Below are 19,654 nucleotides of genomic sequence, written 5' to 3' on the forward strand. Positions count from 1 at the left end.
TAAGGTTCTTGAGATCAGGCAGAGCTGTGAGATACGCTGTTATACTTAGCTATGCCTGACCTCAAAAAGGAAAGCGCTGTCCCTTAATACAATTATGCTGTGTTTGGAAACATTTTGTTCCCATCAGGGGTTTGTGACTCTATCTAAGCACAGGCCAGGGTGACGCTCAACAAACCATACACTGTATTGCACGGGCCCCCAATAAAGAGGCGCCTTCAAAGTGTAAGCAGTACACTGGTGGGCACACTCTACTTGAAACAATAACAGCATCAGCCCTGAGAGAAAAGCACTTTCATTCAAGTATGAGAATTCAGTCAGTGTTCAAAGTGATGGAAGGCCAAGAAAGACAAACATGCTTTAAACTTGAAGTGAGAGAACTTCTGTTTGAAGTGCAGCATCCTACAGTTGAATTTTCAGTTATGTATTAATTAAAATGGTAAAGATATATATTTTAGTAAACTTTAAAAGGCATTTGAAGCATGTGGAGTACAATTCCTGTTTGTTTACTAAGTTCCCCAACCCTTCAGACACTTAGTAGACCTCGTGTTTGCCATTAAGAGTGAATAGACATCTATAAATAAAAGAATCACAGCTATGTTCCTGTGCTAGGTCTTAGGTTAGCTGTGCTCCGTTTAGTCAGATACTATTAAACATTTCATGTTCGTGTGGCCTTGTGTGAGATGAAATGGATACCTGAAGCATTTTCCTACATTACAGTACCGAAGAACTAACCGTTTCCTACTATTAGCATCAACACGTCATTTATTGGTATAAGCCTCAGTGACGGAAGATGATTCATTTAGACTTTATTCCATGTAATAAGCACTGCAGAGTAACAGAGAATGAGACACCTCTGGAGTGATGAAGTTAGGGATGTGACTGGAGCCTGGGTTATCAATTTACCTGAAAATAAATTATATTTAACTGTCTCAACTACAGGGTAAAGAACTGGTTTTAGTCTAAGAATGAAACTGACACACTTTTATACATAAAAGATGTACTACTTTTACTATTATTTTTCCTGATAACATTGTTTCAAAGTAATAAACTAGGGTCAGTTTGATTAGCAGTTAAAAAATATTAGAAGGCTAAAGTCTTCAGTGAATCCAGAATTATGAATGGTACTAAAAAACAACTTAAAATTTAATATTGTAGCTTCTTTAACATGCTAAATGGGTGCAGTATTTAAGCTATTGCAATGAAAAGACACAAGCTGTCATAGACAAATGTATGATTTATTTTTGGAAAAAATAATTAAAATTTTCCCAATAAAGGGGAGAATTAACACTAAAAGACCATACATACCCTGGTTACAAGTTGATGATCTCATTTTCCATAATATGGAAGTGTTCAATGTACTCCAGAATATGAACTAGCATTTGCAATTTTGAAACCCCAAGTCACCTGTCCCTGTAAACCCATAAATGATGAAATAAATACCTAGAAACAAGAATCCTCTAGAAGCTGCGGTCCATGATAGAGCAATCCGTTACAGACAGACAGTGCTGTAATTATCACAGTGTCACCTGCTAGTTTCCACTGAGCTTCCTCATGATATGGCTGTCTGCTGTTGCATTAGTGAAGATACTTCCTACAACCACATGAGTACCCCAGAGACTATGACGGATCACTTTACAGCAGCCAAGGTCATCAACAGAGAATCCTAAATGCCGGTACCGTTCATCTGTTTCAAAAAGTGTGTTGTTTGTATATGGTCCAAAAAACTGGAGGAAATAAGAAATGAAGTAATGTCTTCATTAGAAAGATACTGTAAGAAAGTTTATGTGAATGCAAATGTTCATCTGTTTCAATGTATTTTTTAGCTAATAAAAAGTGACCTGCAAACCCAAACTATTCTAACCCACCCTTCCCAGTTCTTATGCATGCTGGAAATGGAAAATGCATCATTTAGTAAATTTCAAGCTTCCTAGAAGTGGATGTATAGCATTATACAAACATTAAAGATAATGAAATATGAAAGGGAACTAAAGGAAGATAAAGTCTTTTAGTCTACATGACACTGTACTTGACTGAGAAGCAGAAACTATGTATTTCTATCTTAAAATTAAAAAATAAATTTATTACTTCTTGTGATTGAAGTACATAACCACAACTGTATAAAAACTTCCAAAAAGTCACTTCTCTAATTTTTTGCACTTTACATTTTCTTAACTTCAACATATTTTAGTCCTTTAAGGAACTAGACTAGACCACAGTTCTTTCTAAGCTTCAGCTTACAGAGTAAACACACACACACACACACACACCTCATTAACAAAAACAATGCTGTATATGTCTCCTAGAATAGTGAAACCAATGGACTTATTTCCTATAGTTTGGATAATATTTTGAGTTGTAAAAAGTCTAAATGGATTGGCCAAAACATTTATAATTTTTTAATAAGTTATAATTTTATAATAAGAACTGCATCTACTCCATATAATATGGCTTTCAAAATATATATACTTACTGCCAAACCAGACGACGGGTCAATGAAGTCAGCCCAGTATCCTTCAGCCCGAAGAGCATAGCAAATTTCCTTAGCACCATTAATGAACTGCAGGGAAAGGGTGAAGTCAATGCTCAACCCAGCATCACTTACATTGGTTTATATTTCTTAAAATAAAATGCTAAATGAGTATCTTTTGCTTCAAAGAAAACTATCAGATTAATAAGACCTAAATGTTGTACTTTTCTTCAAATTTCTTTTATTAACTCATATGTCCTAAATTTCAAACTATAGCTTATTTTTTTTATATGATTAAGATCACAAATAAGCAAAAAGTAAAAAGAAAAAAAAAAGAAAAAAAAAGAAAAGAGCTAAGCTGTCTACTGGTTAACAGAGGGTGTGAAAGAGGCTGGACAGCTGGTCCTATGGTTAAACGCTGCTCTTCAGACGACCTCCATTTGACTCTTAGCTCCCACACGTCAGCTTACAACTGTCTAACGTGCCAGATGCCAGTTCTAGCAAATCTGACTTCCTCTTCTGGCTTCCGTGGGCACCAAGCACAGACATAAATGTAGCCAAAACACCCATAAATAAAGTTGTAAAAGATTCAATTATTGTGTGTCCTTTAAATGTATTCATCCACCCATATAGCCACAAAATATTTCTGAAAAGGCAATTAAAAATCTATTAAAAAGGGACTGTGATAGTTCAATCATGGAGTTTGCCCAGGGCCCTAGGATAAACCACTAGCATATTACATAAAATAAAACAGAAAAACCTGAAGAGACAAGTAGTTGGAGCAGAGGAATAAATGCACAGATACTGTGTATACATGTGAACACTCCATGTTCAGAGCCGGGTGTTGATCTTACTATCTTGATTTCTATGGCGTACTTGCCAACCAGAACTGTAAGTAGTGAAAAGCTGAAGTCTAGACTATCCTGCTGACAAAAAGCACAACGGATGTCTAAAACCAAAGAACATGCCTTTAACTCTGGTTGGAGCAGAGACCAAAGCTCTATAGCCTGTTGAAAGCTATAGACTGATCAAAATATGCAAGGCAACTATTCTTATGTTTCAGAAGTCTTGCTGTTTGAGAAAATAGGAGCAAATGTCTACCTTTATCTCTGGATACATATTTAAAAGCATGAGGCGCATGTGAGATTTTGGCAACCTGACACAAGCTAGGGTCTCCTGGGAGGAGGATGAGAAAATGTCTCCCTTAGATTAGCCTGCAGGCAGGTTTGTGGGGGCTTTTCTTGATTAATCACACACATAGAGGACTCAGCCTATTACGGATGGTGCCACCCCTATAGAGGTGGGCTTGGGTTATGTAAGCGGGCTGCACAAGACCTGGAAAGCAAGCCAGGAAGCAGTGTTTCTCCATGGTGTCTGCTTCAGTCCCAGCCTCTAGGTTCCTGCTTTAAATCTCTGCCCTGACTTCCCTCAGTGATCACCTGTGATCAGGACATGTAAGCTACATAAACTCTTTTCTCCCCAGTTGGGTTGGTGTTAATTGCAGCAACAGACAGTAATCTAGGACACAGTGGAGTCCAAGCAAAGTGGTGATGTCACTGAGTTTAGGAGGCAAAACAGTGAGACTTCTGGACCGCTGAACACCTGCCCTTTGTCTGGCCGACTCGTGTGAAAGGCAGACACACACCAGGCTCCTGAGTAGTAAGGACCCTGGCTACTTAGCAAATGCTGAGCAGAGTAAGCAAGAGACAAGACTATTCTAATAGGCTGAGCAAGGGCCTACTTGAAACTTGAGAACTGAAAGGTAATTTGCAGCAATCACACAGGCTGGGCAACATGGATTTCTGGTCCATCAAGAGTGAACAGACACCGCACTTCTGACATTTAGCTGACACTGACTCTAATGGCCAGGACGCAGGAATGCAGAATATATTCTACACCAAACACTAGCAAATTATAGTCCCAGAGCAAGTCAAAGTCACTTTACTGGCACAGCCACATCTATTCATTTATCTAACGTCTATGGATGCTTTAACAGTGCTAGGCAGAGCTTATAGCTGAGATGGATTGCTCAAGATGCCTATAATACACAAGTCCCCATCTAAGTATTCATTTTCTATGGTTTTTGTTATCTGTGGTCAACTGCCCTCAAAACACACTACTGGAAATTATAGAAATGATTAAATAATTTGTAGGTTTTAAATGTCAAGCCATTCTGAGTAGTGTGATAGAAATCTCACAGTACTTGGCCAACCTGCCTGGGACATGAATCATCTCTTGGTCCACTGAATCCATACAGATGCTATCTACCTGTTAGACACTTAGTAACTGTCTTGACTATCAACTTGGTTGTGGAGGTAGCCGAGTAACTGTGCAGAGTAATCGTTATTTCCCTTAATAATGACCCCACTGTGCAACATCAGTGATGCTTGGGATCAGCACATATCAAAAAAAAAAAAAATTCCTTTAAGCAAAAGGCAAAAGTATAAAAATGTATTTTGAAAGAGACCATATTCCCATAACTTTGTTTGTAAACTGTTATTCTGGAGTGATCATTGTTAATCATTTAATGTGCTGCTGACATTAACAGCTCCATCATAGGCTTATAAATATATGTTAATCAAAGTTACAGTCTTGCTCTTATCAGTGGATAAAGAAGATGACTCAGGCTTGATAAAGTTTATGGGAGGCCACCATGTTGGCACTAATGAAGCAGACCAGATCAAGCCAGAATGGAATTATTCACACTACTGTCATATAATTAATAATCAAATTAAATTTAAAATAATAGTTTTCAAAAACAGCCAGAAGACTGACAGCAACCAATAAGAAGGGCCCTTGTATACCTGAGCCAGCATGATAAACAGGTCCTCCCTATTCTGACCCTGTAAGAAGTAACTTTGACGAACCAGCCTGCTCCTTGTTCTGATTCCACCTTCCTCAGCCCCTCTCTCTACACTGCCAACATCTTCTGCTCAGCTTTCAAAAGGCACTTGATCTGTGTTAGAGACCAAGAAAAGCAGTTACATAAGGAAACTGGAATTTGGTTTGCTTTCTTGTTTGACTCTCAACTTAACATACCACAACTTAAGAGCCTAAGTCCAGCCTCACTTAGGAGCAGGTTCTATAACACAAAGCTGAGATCCGTTCACTCACAGGCTGCCAACTGATCATTCCATGCGCAGTACTGTGGACAAGCTCAGAGCTGCCATCACAGTATTGTCTGCTTTCTGTCTATAAATTCTGCCTGTGCAGATGGCTGGGTGAGGTCTCTAACTTCCTCTTCTGAGGGCTGTGCCACTGGTAAGTCACTTTATACAAATAACGTGTAAGTTTGCTTGCCACAAGCTTTTTCTTTTATCAGAACTATCTATTATCATTTATTTTTTACATGTTTTACATAAAATTGTATGAGTCCTACACAGGCATAGCACCTACCCTAATTTTTCTCTCCACATTTACTTGTAAACTGGTGATATATATTAAATAATGCTGTATTATCAGCCACACTTATCATTAACAGTTGTTGCTATATTTCATAATCTTTTAAGTCTTAAAAGTCATTACACCATACTCCAACTTATTGAAAAAAGTCATCCCTAAAAACTAAAAAGAACAAAACAATACAGTCAAGCATGTATAAAAGTTACTAAAAGAATCTCATTATAAGCACCAGCAAATGTCTTATGATTTCTATTCATCAAAGGCAAACACTGACATCTGCTGGAAAAAATCAGAATTGGACATGGAGAATATGTTACAAGTAGTTCCAACAAACTCATTAACTAAAATGTTTCCCACAGAAATGTGGCTTGTACAAGTCACAGCCCACACTTGTCACAGGCATCTGAAAGGAGTGTATTGGAGTGGATATCAGATTAGGTCAGAAGAATGAGCGCTGTGGCAGCACACTATGTGATAAAAACTAGTCATTTATTAAACTCTTCATATGTAAATAAGATGTCTGTTAATATTGCCTACTTTAATTCTCTTAAATCTGAAAGTACGTCTGTTTGTAGATAAGGACTCTCTTACTATGTTTTCCTGGCTATCCTAGAACCCACTATATAGGCCAGGCTAGCCTTAAACTCTCAGTGATCCACCTGCCTCTGCCTCCTAAGTGCTGGGATCAAAGGTGCAAGCTATCACACCATGTTGTATGCCTCTATATAATTACATTTTAATTAGGATATAACAAATATGCTACACCTGTCAAAACACTCTATGTATTAGTAAGCTCCATGTGGTAATCTGAGTAACATGTTATTATCATAAAATACTGCTGAACATGTAAGTTTTAATATATTATCACAAACGAAGAGAACCATCTAGTTAATCCTAATAAGTAATACAACGCCCGACACTGTCTTGCATGGGAACCAGTAAGGGGATTTTTCAACTAGAGCAAGCTAAGGCAATCAAATCCATCCACAGTGGAATACTTTCTCTTGTCCTACAGAAAAATTCGTATTACCCATCATTAATTTTAATTACTATATAGTTTTAAATCGTTAAATACATATGAATATAAGTAATTATCTGACATTTTATCTGGTTGTTAAGAAATGCTAAGGTAGAAGGTAAGTTAGCATCATAGCATATATATTAAGTTAGTTTCTGGGGTAGGCATATCATAAGCATCTATTGAATTTAAAATGACAGTAATTCAGCCATCTTCTACCTAGGAGTCTAGGGAGATTTGTGCTCTTAAAAATGGATGTAACAATGATTTTCCACAGCTGTGCCAGTAACAGCAAAGTTGGATTTTCAATTTATAAATCACAAAAGAAATCTTAAAGTAATTTCAAAATTTCAGTTTACTCATAATACAATGCGTATTTGATAAGAAATAAAATATATCTACACATATTGAAGCTATCAGAACATATCTGTAGGTTAAAAGCAAAGGGCAGGAAAAAAGATGCACACATTATGATTCCCTGTGACACGGTTCAGTGTTATTACTTACTCCTTAGAGGTGACTGGGTGGCTTCTCAGTATTTACTCGATATGTTACAGAGGGTACAGGGGAAATGCAGGAAAGGGACGAGGTGTTGGAGTAATATATTTTAGAAAAATTCAGAAAAGGAATAAATAGAACTAAATGTTTCAAGAATATTAAGAAAGGAGGCACTGAAAAAACATTATTTACTTAAGTCACATGTATGGCTATTTTGCCTGCATATATGTCTGTGGACAATATGCATTATGGTGCTATGAAAGCTGTAATAGATCAATGGATCCCCTGGAACTATAGTTACAAGTCACCATGCGGGTGCTGGGTATCAAACTCAGGTTCTGGGAAAGAGTAGCGTGTGCTCGTGACTGCTGAGCCATCTCTGCAGCCCCTGAAAGGAGCAATTTTTTTTCCCTTGAAAAAATGGTGCTATTTCTTCAGTGTTTGAAATAGTTCACAGAACAAATACAGACTAGAAAAGACAATTTCTCTCATGCAAAAGAGAGCAGTTGCATTGGCTAAATGCATTAGTGATAACTCAAGGATTACCAGTATGTACTGGTGTTGGGTTAAGGAAAAGAAATCAGACTTTATCTTTGGGTAATTTAACAGGGAGCCTGGATTTGAATTCTTTACTTGCCTCCCCGTAGCTTATGGCTTCTTGCTCATCTGTAAATTTGTCAGCTCCATGAGTCTGAACCTGTTCCTGCCTGAATGTTGCTGAGTCTTATCTGTGCTATGTTCCTGTCCCCCACAAAGGACTTTTGCTCTGTACTTACACAATGGCACAGAAAATCATCCCATGGGGAAGGAATGAAGGATACTTTACAGATACTAACAGAGTTTTACAAGGGATTAAGTCAGACTCCTAGTGCACCAGAAACAATCAGAAAGACCAACATTCACTTATCAAATAGTATCCATGTGCTGTTTCCAACATTTATGGTGGTTACTTATTGGGTAAGGTTTCTTCCAAACTGCTGGCTGCTTTTAGGAAGTGATTACCATAACACAAACATACACATTTATTATTCTAGGTCAGGGCATGAAAGAGTACATCAGATTACAGCTATGCAGTAGGTAAGATTGTAAAAGTTGATGACATGGAAAATCCAGTCAGGTAAGGTTGCTGCTACCTTGTTCATTTAAAGGCAGGTTTAAACAAAACAAAACAAAACAAAACAAAACAAAACAAAACAAAACAAAACAGAAGGCTGAAGGAGCTAGAGAGATGGCTCAGCTGTTAAGAGCACTGACTGCTCTTCCAGAGGTCCTGAATTCAATTCCCAGCAACCACATGGTGGCTCTCAACCATCTGTAATGAGATCTGATGCCCTCTTCTGCTGTGTCTGAAGACAGCAACATAAAGTGTATGTGTGTGTGTGTATGTGTAAATAAATAATTTTTTAAAAAAAACAGAACAAAACAAACAAAGCCTGCTGACTCTACAGTGGGATAGCAGTCTAAATCTGAACCTCAATGTGTACTATTAGTTCATGTAAGAGGGATTTTCATAATTATGTGTCACCATGACTGGTGTAGTGGCATTTGATTATGACATTACATTACAAGGACATGGAAGAGTTACCTTCTCCAAGAGCGCCTCTCTCTCAACTTCTACCTCTTCACTCCAGACAGTCATGTCATGTTCAGTTTTCTGGGTTACAGTCAGAATCATCAGTTTGCTATTAGCCATCTCTGGAAAAAGTGACTCAAAATCTAAAAACAATAATATAAATCCCAAGAAGGAAACAAAGAGTTAGCTTTACACAAAGAGCTATAATCCCTAGAAATAACTTCCTCAGATGAAATTAAGTTACACTCTGCTAAGGCAGATTTACAAGCATATGCATATGCTGCTTTTGAAAAGGGAATTGAATGCAGCTTTACTGGATGAGCTGGAACAGGTTTTGCTTTTAACATCATTTTCAGCTTTTATTATTAAGAGTTTTCTGACCACTGGCCAAAGAGCAGAGAATACGTGACTGTGAATACCCAGCCACCAATGGGACCTCCACACCGCACCAGCTCCCAGAACTCAGGAAGGATGGCACACGACAGGGCCTTCTGTACCTATGAACTCAGAGAAGCTATGCAGATGACCTGCACAAAATGAAGACTGTTAACTTTCCAGCAGGAGGCAGAGAGAAGGTCACTAGTCTCCACCCCTAACTGAGGAGCTATGGACAGCTGATGGCATGGAGGGGAAGATAACCCAGTTTTCTTTAAGGATGTGGCTCCTGGTAGGTTGACCATGCTCTTGGCAGCACCAAATGGACTCCATAGTTTATGTTTTAAGAAGAGAAAGATATGGAGTATGATGGATAGTTTATGGGAAAATTTAGGTAGGTGGTAGGAGATCCTCAAGAACAGAAAGGAATGAAGATGGATATAATAAAAAATTCATTGTATGGATATAAAAATCATAGTTACAAGAGCAAAAACACGAAGTTTAAGGGAAAAGTTACTATAAATCCTATTATTCCTGTATTACTGAACATGAGTTCAGATGTCAGAGATCAAGCAATTATTTCTAGCCAGACATTAACTATCAACACATGACCTATAAGTACTCCGAGTCCCTCATTAAGCACAGGAGGACATCACTACCATTATCTAATACGCATTTTGAATGTCAATAGAGAAAGGATACCTCTCCGCAGCAGTTCGGGACACGTCTGGATGGCACACTCAACTCTGGCACTTTCAAAGTAAGTTTCTGCACTGCTGATCTCTTGCTCAACAGGTGCATTGCTATCCTGTGGGAACAAGGACAAGGATGAAGGAAAAATCTGAGTATGAATAACATGCTATATTTCTTAAGAATTTAACTTTATTTAAATATTAAATATTTATACTGATATTCTGGCATTTGATAGGAACAGAATTTGGCTAAGAAACAGGGTGTAACAGAAATGTTACAATGCTACCTTTTGTGATATTTAGGTGACACTGAATTATTATAAAATTGTGATGATGCTAATTTAAAAAATAAGTTGAATCATATAGCTTTGGCTACATAAAGCATTGAGGTTGAAATTTAGCCATATCTTATAATATATTAGGCCCTTTGACATGAGTAGACAGTACTTAAAAAATAAAATATATTTTAAAGTCCAGCTTTTACTCTCAAATATAACATGTAGCAGAAGAAAAGCAGCATTTATAAAAATTGCAGTTCAACATGAAGTTGCCACAGTATTAAAGCTTCTAGGAATGGAGTATGGGAGGCAACTGCTTTGAAAGCAGGATTCAGGAAAAGCTGAAATTGCAGCAACCAATGTGGGTGTTTCCAGGTAGAATACAGGTTAGGAATTCAGGAGGAAAACAATGTGACAAAACTGTAAGGCTGCAAGTCCACTATTGCTGTTACTCTTTTCACTTTTCATATAAAGAAACAAAGGCTCAGAAAGATTAAATGACTTTCTCAAAGTCACCAACTAAGTGCTACAGCCAACACCTAAACCCAGATTCATTCTCTTTCCCTAGTCTACCATGCTGTATTATAATGTCCCTAAAAATGCGAGTAAAAGAAACAGGTCTTAAAGTCTGACAAAACTGAAAAGACAACAATAACTTAGGATAAAATTCACAGAGTGGAAGTACAATGTGATTCTGACAGTATTTGAGGGGACATGCTAGAGAGGGAGGCAAGGATGGTCCTACAATAAATAAAATAAATATATTTATATATAAATCATATTTAATGCACAAATATATTAATTGTATAATTAAATATTAAGTTATATATAAGTTATCTTAAAATGTATCTTAAGATAGAGGAAAGATAGCTATACTATTTATATGACTGATTATACTGGAATAAAGACAAACTTTAAGGGGATAAAAGGACCACTTCAGTAGTAAGCACAAAATCTGGGACTTACCAGATATCCAAATAAAGACATCCACTAGGCAAATGTCAGAAATAATACTGACTTAGGAATTATAAATTTAGGAACTGAAAATGCTATTGAACTAGTGACTAAAGAATAACTTAAACAAGAAGATTAAGAACAGAATTTGTGGGAAAGATCAAGTATTTGGTACAAAAAGGAATGTTGAGTGAAAAAAAAAAGGCACCATCCCATACCAGCTACTCTCTAGTCCCAGCGGTCTCTCTGCCTTCATGGTAGCCCACATATCAACCATCAATAGTTATGCTCAATTTATATCTGAGAGAAAAGAGCATTTCAATTGGATAAAAAAGGGGAAAACGTAAATTGCTGTCTGAAGGAAGATGAGGGCAGGTGAAAGACAAGCCTGTGATTGGACAGTGGAAAAGGAGGGCAGGCTGAGAGTTTTTGAGAGGTGGAGAGAGATAGAAAAGGAGGAATGAAGATAGAGGAAGGGAAAGACATCCAGATTCCACGTGGTTTTAAATAGCCACAGGTAGCTATGAGTATCCTATAAGGGACGGATAATTACAGGACAATCGTCTTATCTAGGTGGGCAGTTTATATCAATATCAATTGGCTCTGAGTTCATTGTGAGGATGTTTTGTGGGGTGAGGATTTACTGATGTAAATCTGATTGATAAATTACAAGCCTCTCGAGTTTTGGTTTCCCGGGTTATGGGGATTTGTGACTGCTAACCACAGAGGGCGGCCAGCCGGGAATATGGGCTGAATGGGCAACACGAGAGCCGCAAGATGGAAGAATGAAGAAATGAGAGGACTGAACAAGAGCTATCTGATACAGAAAGATCCAGAAGTCAACTAAATCCCAAAGTCCTGGCAGCCAATACAACACATACTTTGAGGGACTAGTGTACCAAATAATGTAGCTTTATTCAAAAATCTGTACCAGCAGGAGCTGCTAAGGTGGTTCAAAAGCTAAGAACGTGATTGCTGTTGCAGATGTCCTGAGTTCAGTCCCTAACATCTACTTCATGCAGCACTCAAGCTCCAGAGGATATGATGGGCACCTGTACTCATGTGCACATACCCAAACACAGACGTATATGCCACATAATTAAAAATAAATCTTTAAAAACAAACAAAAACTCATTACTGTCAAAAAGCCGAACCAACCAACCACACCAAAAACCCCTCTAGTTAAACTATGCAGCAGTGTTTTATCTTAGGAGGTTAACCGAAACTCTGAAATGTACGTAGCCTTCCATTTCCAAGAATAATGGTGAGCGGGACATGGTGGCGCATGCCTTTAACACCAGCACTTGGGAAGCAAAGGCCAGTGAATCTCTTAGTTAAGAGGCCAGCCTGATCTACAAAGTGAGTTCCAGGACAGCCCAGACTATTAAATATAGAAATCCTGTCTCGAAAAAGCAAAAACAAATGACAAACAAACAAAAACAAGAATTCTAGTTGCACAATTATAACATAGGACTCAGAAAGTATTCTCATATAAACATGAGGACCTGAGTTTGAATCCTCAGCATCCACCTACAGGGCTAGGCATGGAGGCACATACATCTGTGTTCGATGTTGGTGGTCTTGCTGGTCAGCCTTGCCTAAACATAGAGCTGATCCAGTGACAGACTCTGCCTCAAAGAGTAAGGTGGAGAAGCAACTAAGGAAGATACCCCTGTATCAACTTTGGTCACCACTCATGCCCTCTTGAGCAAGTATACCTGCACACACACAAGCACGCGCACGCACACACACACACGCACACACACACACTCCAAAAGGAAAAAAATATAAACAAAACCCTCCTCTAATCCTTTAGAATTTTTTTTCTTTTCTTCCCCCCTAAAGTCAAACATTTATACTGCTTTATACATTTATAATTGCCTGAATGCACAATGTAGGTCAGGCTAGTTTTGAACCTACTTTCTAGCTTTCCCCTACTGGCCAAGTACTGGAATTACAGGTATGTGCCACCATGACTGCCCCATAAGTCATTTTAGAATTACCAGAATTTTAGAAAGACAAAAAACCTTGTCTTTAGCAATAAAGAAAACAATTCAGCAGTCATATTTGGAACAGTAGTTACTATTAATGTATTTTGGAAGAACTATTTAACAGATTATAATTTAAACATACAAACTGTACAGTGCCTGGTTATCTTTTAGAAGCTGGTTATGCTGCTTTTATATATATTGCCTTTTTTTCACCTTCTCAATAAAACATACACAGTAAAAGAAAAAGTAATGAAGCCTTAATAAGAGCGGCGTATTAGCAACCAACCTGAAACTCATTCACATACTGGGCCATCACAAACTCGTGCCTTTCGGTTGAAAGAGGCTCTGCTAGAACATCAGGCAAGGTTTTATGGGCCTGGCTTTTCTTCTGTGAGGCTGTCCCATTGAGGTGACAATCGAAGCCTATATTCCCAGGAAGCTGGAATCTCTGGTCCTGAGGTCCAAAGGGTCCCATGGTTTCATCAGGCCACACTGTCCGAGAGCCTGAAGGGAACACAGGTCATACACAGTTAACCGTCAGGTAATATAAATGGCGGAGGTGTTAGAAACAACCAAAATCAAAACCAGGGAAGCTCTAGGCCCTTAAATGCCCTGGTGATCTTAAATCACAGTAAAGATTTTTGACGGAACAAGAATTCCATGTGGAATACTTTTGGGACACATTGGGTTAAGTTTCTAAAAGCCTTTGTTTTTTAGCATGAATACAAATTTTGAAGTATGAAATGTATAATTTTTTAAAACTTACTAATCATTACCCATTGTCTTTAAACAGCCTGGGACAATGACTCATAGTTTAGAAACTGCTGCTGAGAGAAATAATAAAGAATATTTATCAAGGGGGTTGGGGATTTAGCTCAGTGGTAGAGTGCTTGCCTAGCAAGCACAAGGCCCTGGGTTTGGGCCTCAGCTCAAATATATATATATGTATTTATCAAGAAAATAACATAAATAAAAAAAATAAAATACCTTAGGATGATTTATGATAGTGATGCAAATAACAGATTAATAGGCACTGCAGATGCCAGGCAAATTATTCAACAAATACATAATAAACACACAAAATGCTTGCTTCATTGACAAGATTTAGCAAAGAAGTGTAATTAGCAACATAACTTACAGAATCAAGAGACCTGGTTCAGGAAGACTGTATGTCAGCTGACAGAAAGAAACTAAGTTTGTGAAATCGATTTTAGGATTGATAAGCTCACTCTGCGACTAAGAGTGCATACTCATCTTAAGAAGTGCTTAGTTCAGTTCCTGAACTCAAGTGGGGCCACCCACAACTGCCTATAGCTCTAGTTCCAGGGGACTGAACGCTCTTCTGGCCAAGTACCTGCACTCACATGCACACACCCACACATAGACCCGCTTCCACACACATAATTAAAAATAAAAATAAAATCTTAAAAAGACAAACCAACCAACCAGAATTTCTGGAACCAAGTATAGATAGTACTGGACTTCCAATGGCTCAATTTAGGATTTTTTAGCTTTATGACAGTATGAATACAATATGCACTTAACATTGAATTTTGACATTTTTCTTCAGTAGCAACAGACTATATACAATGATCCGTCTTGTTGGTAGGTAGACAGCTATACTTCTTAGTCATGTGATACCTATAGGAAATACACAGTACACTGTGTACCAAACTATGATATTCTGGAGACTAAGTATATCAAATGGACTTTTACCTCATAATATTTTAACTATGTTTACTGGCATATAATCCTATAAGGAACATTGTTTTAATGTATTTTTGTAATATTTTATCTTTCTGATATATCTAGCCAGATCTTTATTTTCAATGAAGCAAAAGTTAAAAAAAAAATATAAAACTTCAAGAAAAACTATTAGAGAAAGCACAACATAAAGTTTTGAAACAAGTACGTGTATATATACACACACACACACTTAATAAAAGCAATAAATCTTTTACTTACATATATCTGGAGGTGCAGTGGCCAGGTGAGACTCATCGGAACCTGACGATCCTGCAGTTGAAAAGGCTCTTGGATTGATAACTCTTTTCACTAGAGAACAAAATCCTGGGAGATAGGAAACCAGTCTGGCTCTGTTACAGAGCACCTAATAATAGAGAAATTGACATTTTTGGCTATAAATAATAAATTCTGACAAACCTCATATTGTGTTTTATCTTTGTATGTATGTGCACACATGTGGTGTACATGCATGTATGTGTATGATGATTGCACAGGTGTGCTTGGGTACACTCAGAAGGCTAGAGGAGACCAGCAGGAGTCCTGTTCTATCCCTCTCTACCTTATTGCTTTGGATAGTCTCTCACTGAGCCTGGAGATACTACGATGGCCATCAAGTCCCAGGGAACTTCTGTCATCTCCCCCAAAGGGCTGGTCTTATAAGCATGTGCAGCCATACCTGGACTTTTACATGGGTGCAAACTCAAATTTAGGTTCTCATGTCTATGCAGTAAGTTAATTCATCCCACTGGGTTATACCTATTAAAAACAACACATACTACTTTACTACCTCTGTGGAATGCCTACTGTGTGACAAACAATATGTGTACTTACAATGAAACCCAAAACATTACTGATACTTCTCAGAATCAAAAGGGAGGGCATGTATGCCAAATCCTGTCAAGGAGGCCATGCTGAGATGAAGGGAGGTCTCTGGGAATAGTAAACGAACTCTCACAAACCATAACATTTCACAAAGGCCACTGTAGTTTTGCTTTTTGATTAGCTTTGCTTCTGCAAATTAATCCAACACTTTTATGGGGATGCCTAGCCAATAACTGCCTGTTCACTTTTGGACTAATGCTACCTGGTGTTGATCCACAGGGGAAAAAAAAAAAAAAAAACCAATAAATTAAGCAACCTTCTGTATTCTAAATCCAAAAACCCTTGACCCTTGGCTTTCCCTGGGTTGCCTATGGCCCTACTTGGCTTGCCACAGTTCTTGTAATCACTCTCTCACTCCCATATAAACTCTTTCCTTCAGATTCACCTTCAGATTCAACACAAATATTAGAGCAAACATTATTTTGGGATAGAAGTGTGTTTTTCCTAATATAAGGTCACAAAGTGAACCTATAAAATACTACCTAATTTAATAAATACTAAAATGTAGAACAACTAGTGAGATTCTTAAACCAGAGACTTGAGAATTTATCTTTGGACCTAAATGTTTCCTTTTCAATCCTTTCCTTTCCTGCTGTAGACTGTGCTATTATTCCTTAGTTTGGTGGCAATGATCACTTTCCTCAATTTTGGCATAACTTTGTAGTGAATTTTCTGATCTTACATTTATTTCCCTGACTGAGTTAAATTGTTGACTATGTAAATATGAGAGCATGGATAGATTGGGGAATACTTAGGTTAGAATATTGAATGTAGAGATGTCAAATGCTTTCCCAATCAGCTGATGGGAGCTAAGATTCCACTGTAACAGACCCAGTCATTCACTTCTGTACCGCCCATGCCTGCTCTTACACCATGACATCAGCAGTAGCCTATTGCTCAGCTAATTTGCCAGCTGGCCGTTTACAATAAAAACTGCTGATATCACCGGCCTGGATTATCAGGAGTTACCATAGAGTCATGGGTGTCCGTGTTTCAGAGCTTAGACACACTGAAATATGTCTTTCACATGGAAGAAGGGATCTTCAGTTACAGCCATTTGTGGATAACTGATGCCATCTAAGCACACTAACTCAGCTGCAGTGTCTTCTGACTTTACAGAAAAGCAGACCTGGGCCTTCACTGAGAATCATCTAACTTGGGAAATTTTATTAAAAGTTTTTGAGTTTCAGGAAAAGGGGGCGAAAGTTTGAAATAGGTATATCCAGATGAGTGTCAAGTTCAGTTTGTCTAGATGCTAAATATGGGCATTTTTAAAAACTCAGGATGTTAAATAAATTGTTATAGACATATGTGTATGCATATTTCACTAGTAATACCTGCCCAGAATTTGCAACACATATAAGACAACACAAAACTCTTCTGTTTTCACATCTAAATGGTAAACCTTAAATTCAGTATAAACAGCATTCTAATAAAGAGTTGTTATTTTTTGATAAATTCATATTCATTTAAAACACAGTACTATCCTGTTTCACCTAACCTCCCTCCTTTTACACTATCATAGGCCTCTTCATATCACACCCCTTCAGGGCAGGTTGATAAAAATTCACCTTAAAACTCGGCTCACACTGGTATTCTCCTCTTAGGACTTGTCTCTACAGTCACACCTTCAAACACTTCGAAACAGAAATGCCAGCTCAACTAATTGTTGCCATATTAATTTTTTACTACAGCTCTGGTTACATTACAACTTGAATGAAGAAAAATTACTGAGCACAGCATTCCAGATTCTTTTTTTTTTTTTTTTTTTTTTTTTTTTTTTGAGCTGGGGACCAACCCAGGGCCTTAAACTTGCTGAGCAAGTGCTCTACCACTGAGCTAAATCCCCAACCCAGCATTCAGATTCTTGAATATTCCTTTATCTCCCAGGCCAACTTCACCTCCTATATTATGTCCTTTGCACTTCTTACACTCAGGTGGGCAGAAATGACACCCTAATATTTAAACAACTCGGGGGAAAGTTTTTTTGTTTGTTTGTTTTTAATATAACACCTGATCTTCTAATTTAAACCTTGGATGATCCACACTCATCTCTAAAAACTCAAGGTAAAGGTTTTCCCATTAGGGGGATCTCAAACTCCCAATTTTCTCTTATGCATGCATCTCTCATGATAACTTTTTCAAGCTTTCAAGAAACTATTATGTGCTACTTAAAAAGTGTTTGTCTGAAAGTATGGATGTGTACCTGGGTTTTGATGTGGGCACTGGTCCCCCAGAACTGGAGTTCCAGAAAGTTGTGACCAGTCTTGCGGGTGTTAGGAGCTTGGGTCCTTGGGTATTGGCCTGTGGTCCTAACAGCTTCGCTCTCTTTCCTGGCCCCATCATGTGTTACTTCTAATAGAAGCCTTCATATTTCTTATGTCCTTAACCTATGAACTATCTTAGGTAGAATGTGCATAGTACTCGGGCACTTAGAGTCAAGTCCGTAAGTGTGAATAAGAACTTTTGCTGTGCTTTTATAGAAATTGTAAAGTCACTTACTATACTAATAACTTCAAAACTTCAGCTTAACCAAAGGCTTTTTGTTTTGTTTTTTGTAAAGGGCTTAAAACGTTCTAAATATTTGCTGAAATCGCTTTTAGAATTGTTGAAAGGATGCTTGCATTGAGTTGGATTATATGCATATAAAATATGAAAATATTAAACTGGGGAAACAAACGTACCAGAATTTAATAGAATGTGCTGAACTGATTTCAAAGCATAAAAACCTAATTTCACACCCTCTGCTCCCCGACACTGCTGATACATTAAGGCGACCATTATGCCAACGTCATCATAAACTCGGCCCTCCATTTCCTAACAAGTTTATTCTAAGAGTGACTTACATGGGCCATTTCTAGTGAAGGCGGACGCAGACTTTTCCCCTCTGCAAAGTATCCCTGGGAGAGAGCAAAAACAAAACGGGCTAGTGACAGACCAAGCTGTACCGACGAAGGTTCGGGCCAGGCAGTATTAGCTTGTCCCTCCCCAAAGCCAGACCTCGGGCCCCGCGTCACCGAGAACCCGTGGGAACACTCGGGCCGGGCGGAACCCAGCAGGTCTGCGCTCCGAGCGTAGGCTCGGGCGGAGCGGTGTGGGGAGCGAGCAGAAGAGCCCAGGGCAGAGGGGGGTGGACGGGGGCAATACCGACAGCAGGGGCAGGGTCACCGGTGAAAGTGCAGAAGAGACCGCGGGTGGGAACCATCCGTACCAGTCACCACACCGCCAGCTGATCCAGTCCCTCAACACGTCCACTGTCAAAATGGCGGTCCAGGCAGGCGCTGTTGACGCCCAGACCTGAGTAGTTGCCTCGGAGCGCATCGATGCTGTCGGTCGATCTTCGAGTAGAGGCTGATCACAGGGCTTCAGAAGGTGAGCTGGTCTTTCATTGGGTAAACTGATGGGTGGATCACGGCGGGGTGGGACCAAATTGGGAATGTTTACAGGACTCAGCACCAGTCTTAGCTGAGTCTTTGCTTCATTGACTCTTTGGTACCTTTGACAGATTTTTTTTTGTTGTTGTTTTTAAATTTTAAAAACTGTTTTCTGTTTATGATTTTTTTTTTTGCATGCATGTATATATGTACAGAAGAAAGTGTTGGTTCTGCTGGGACTGGAGTCACGGGTGGTTGTGAACTGCCATGTGGGCGCTGGGAGTTGAAGTTGGATTCTCTGAGCTTGTGTTCTTAACTACTAAATTAACTCTTCAACTCCCTTCAACAGATTCTCTATCCTCCCCTAGACTTTCCAACAGCTTTCAGAAGATTCATGTTTGCAT

At 38.5% G+C, this 19,654-nt stretch overlaps 1 protein-coding gene across 1 annotated transcript; it reads right to left on the reverse strand.

Moving 5' to 3' along the window:
- Positions 1-1,216: 1,216 nt before the first annotated feature.
- On the reverse strand, positions 1,217-19,201 carry Mmadhc (metabolism of cobalamin associated D). The gene is made up of 8 exons (XM_032903273.1): positions 19,088-19,201; positions 18,723-18,776; positions 15,214-15,358; positions 13,535-13,752; positions 10,036-10,141; positions 8,971-9,101; positions 2,471-2,557; positions 1,217-1,724 (listed from the first exon to the last, which is right to left on the reverse strand). The coding sequence occupies exons 2-8, from the start codon at positions 18,729-18,731 to the stop codon at positions 1,530-1,532; spliced, it is 891 nt and encodes a 296-aa protein (XP_032759164.1). The 5' UTR covers positions 18,732-18,776; positions 19,088-19,201; the 3' UTR covers positions 1,217-1,529.
- Between the last annotated feature and the right edge of the window lie 453 nt (positions 19,202-19,654).

The sequence above is a fragment of the Rattus rattus genome, chromosome 5 (genome assembly GCF_011064425.1).
Source record: "Rattus rattus isolate New Zealand chromosome 5, Rrattus_CSIRO_v1, whole genome shotgun sequence".
Taxonomy (NCBI): Eukaryota; Metazoa; Chordata; class Mammalia; order Rodentia; family Muridae; genus Rattus; species Rattus rattus.

Bases quoted from the DNA above. Each gene is read 5' to 3' on its own strand.
- Mmadhc (XM_032903273.1), bottom strand. The intron at 13,753-15,213 runs GTAAGTAAAAGA...TGTTCCCTTCAG, and splicing joins CACTGCACCTCCAGATATAT to GCTCTCGGACAGTGTGGCCT. The intron at 9,102-10,035 runs GTATCCTTTCTC...TATTGTTTTTAG, and splicing joins TCCCGAACTGCTGCGGAGAG to ATTTTGAGTCACTTTTTCCA.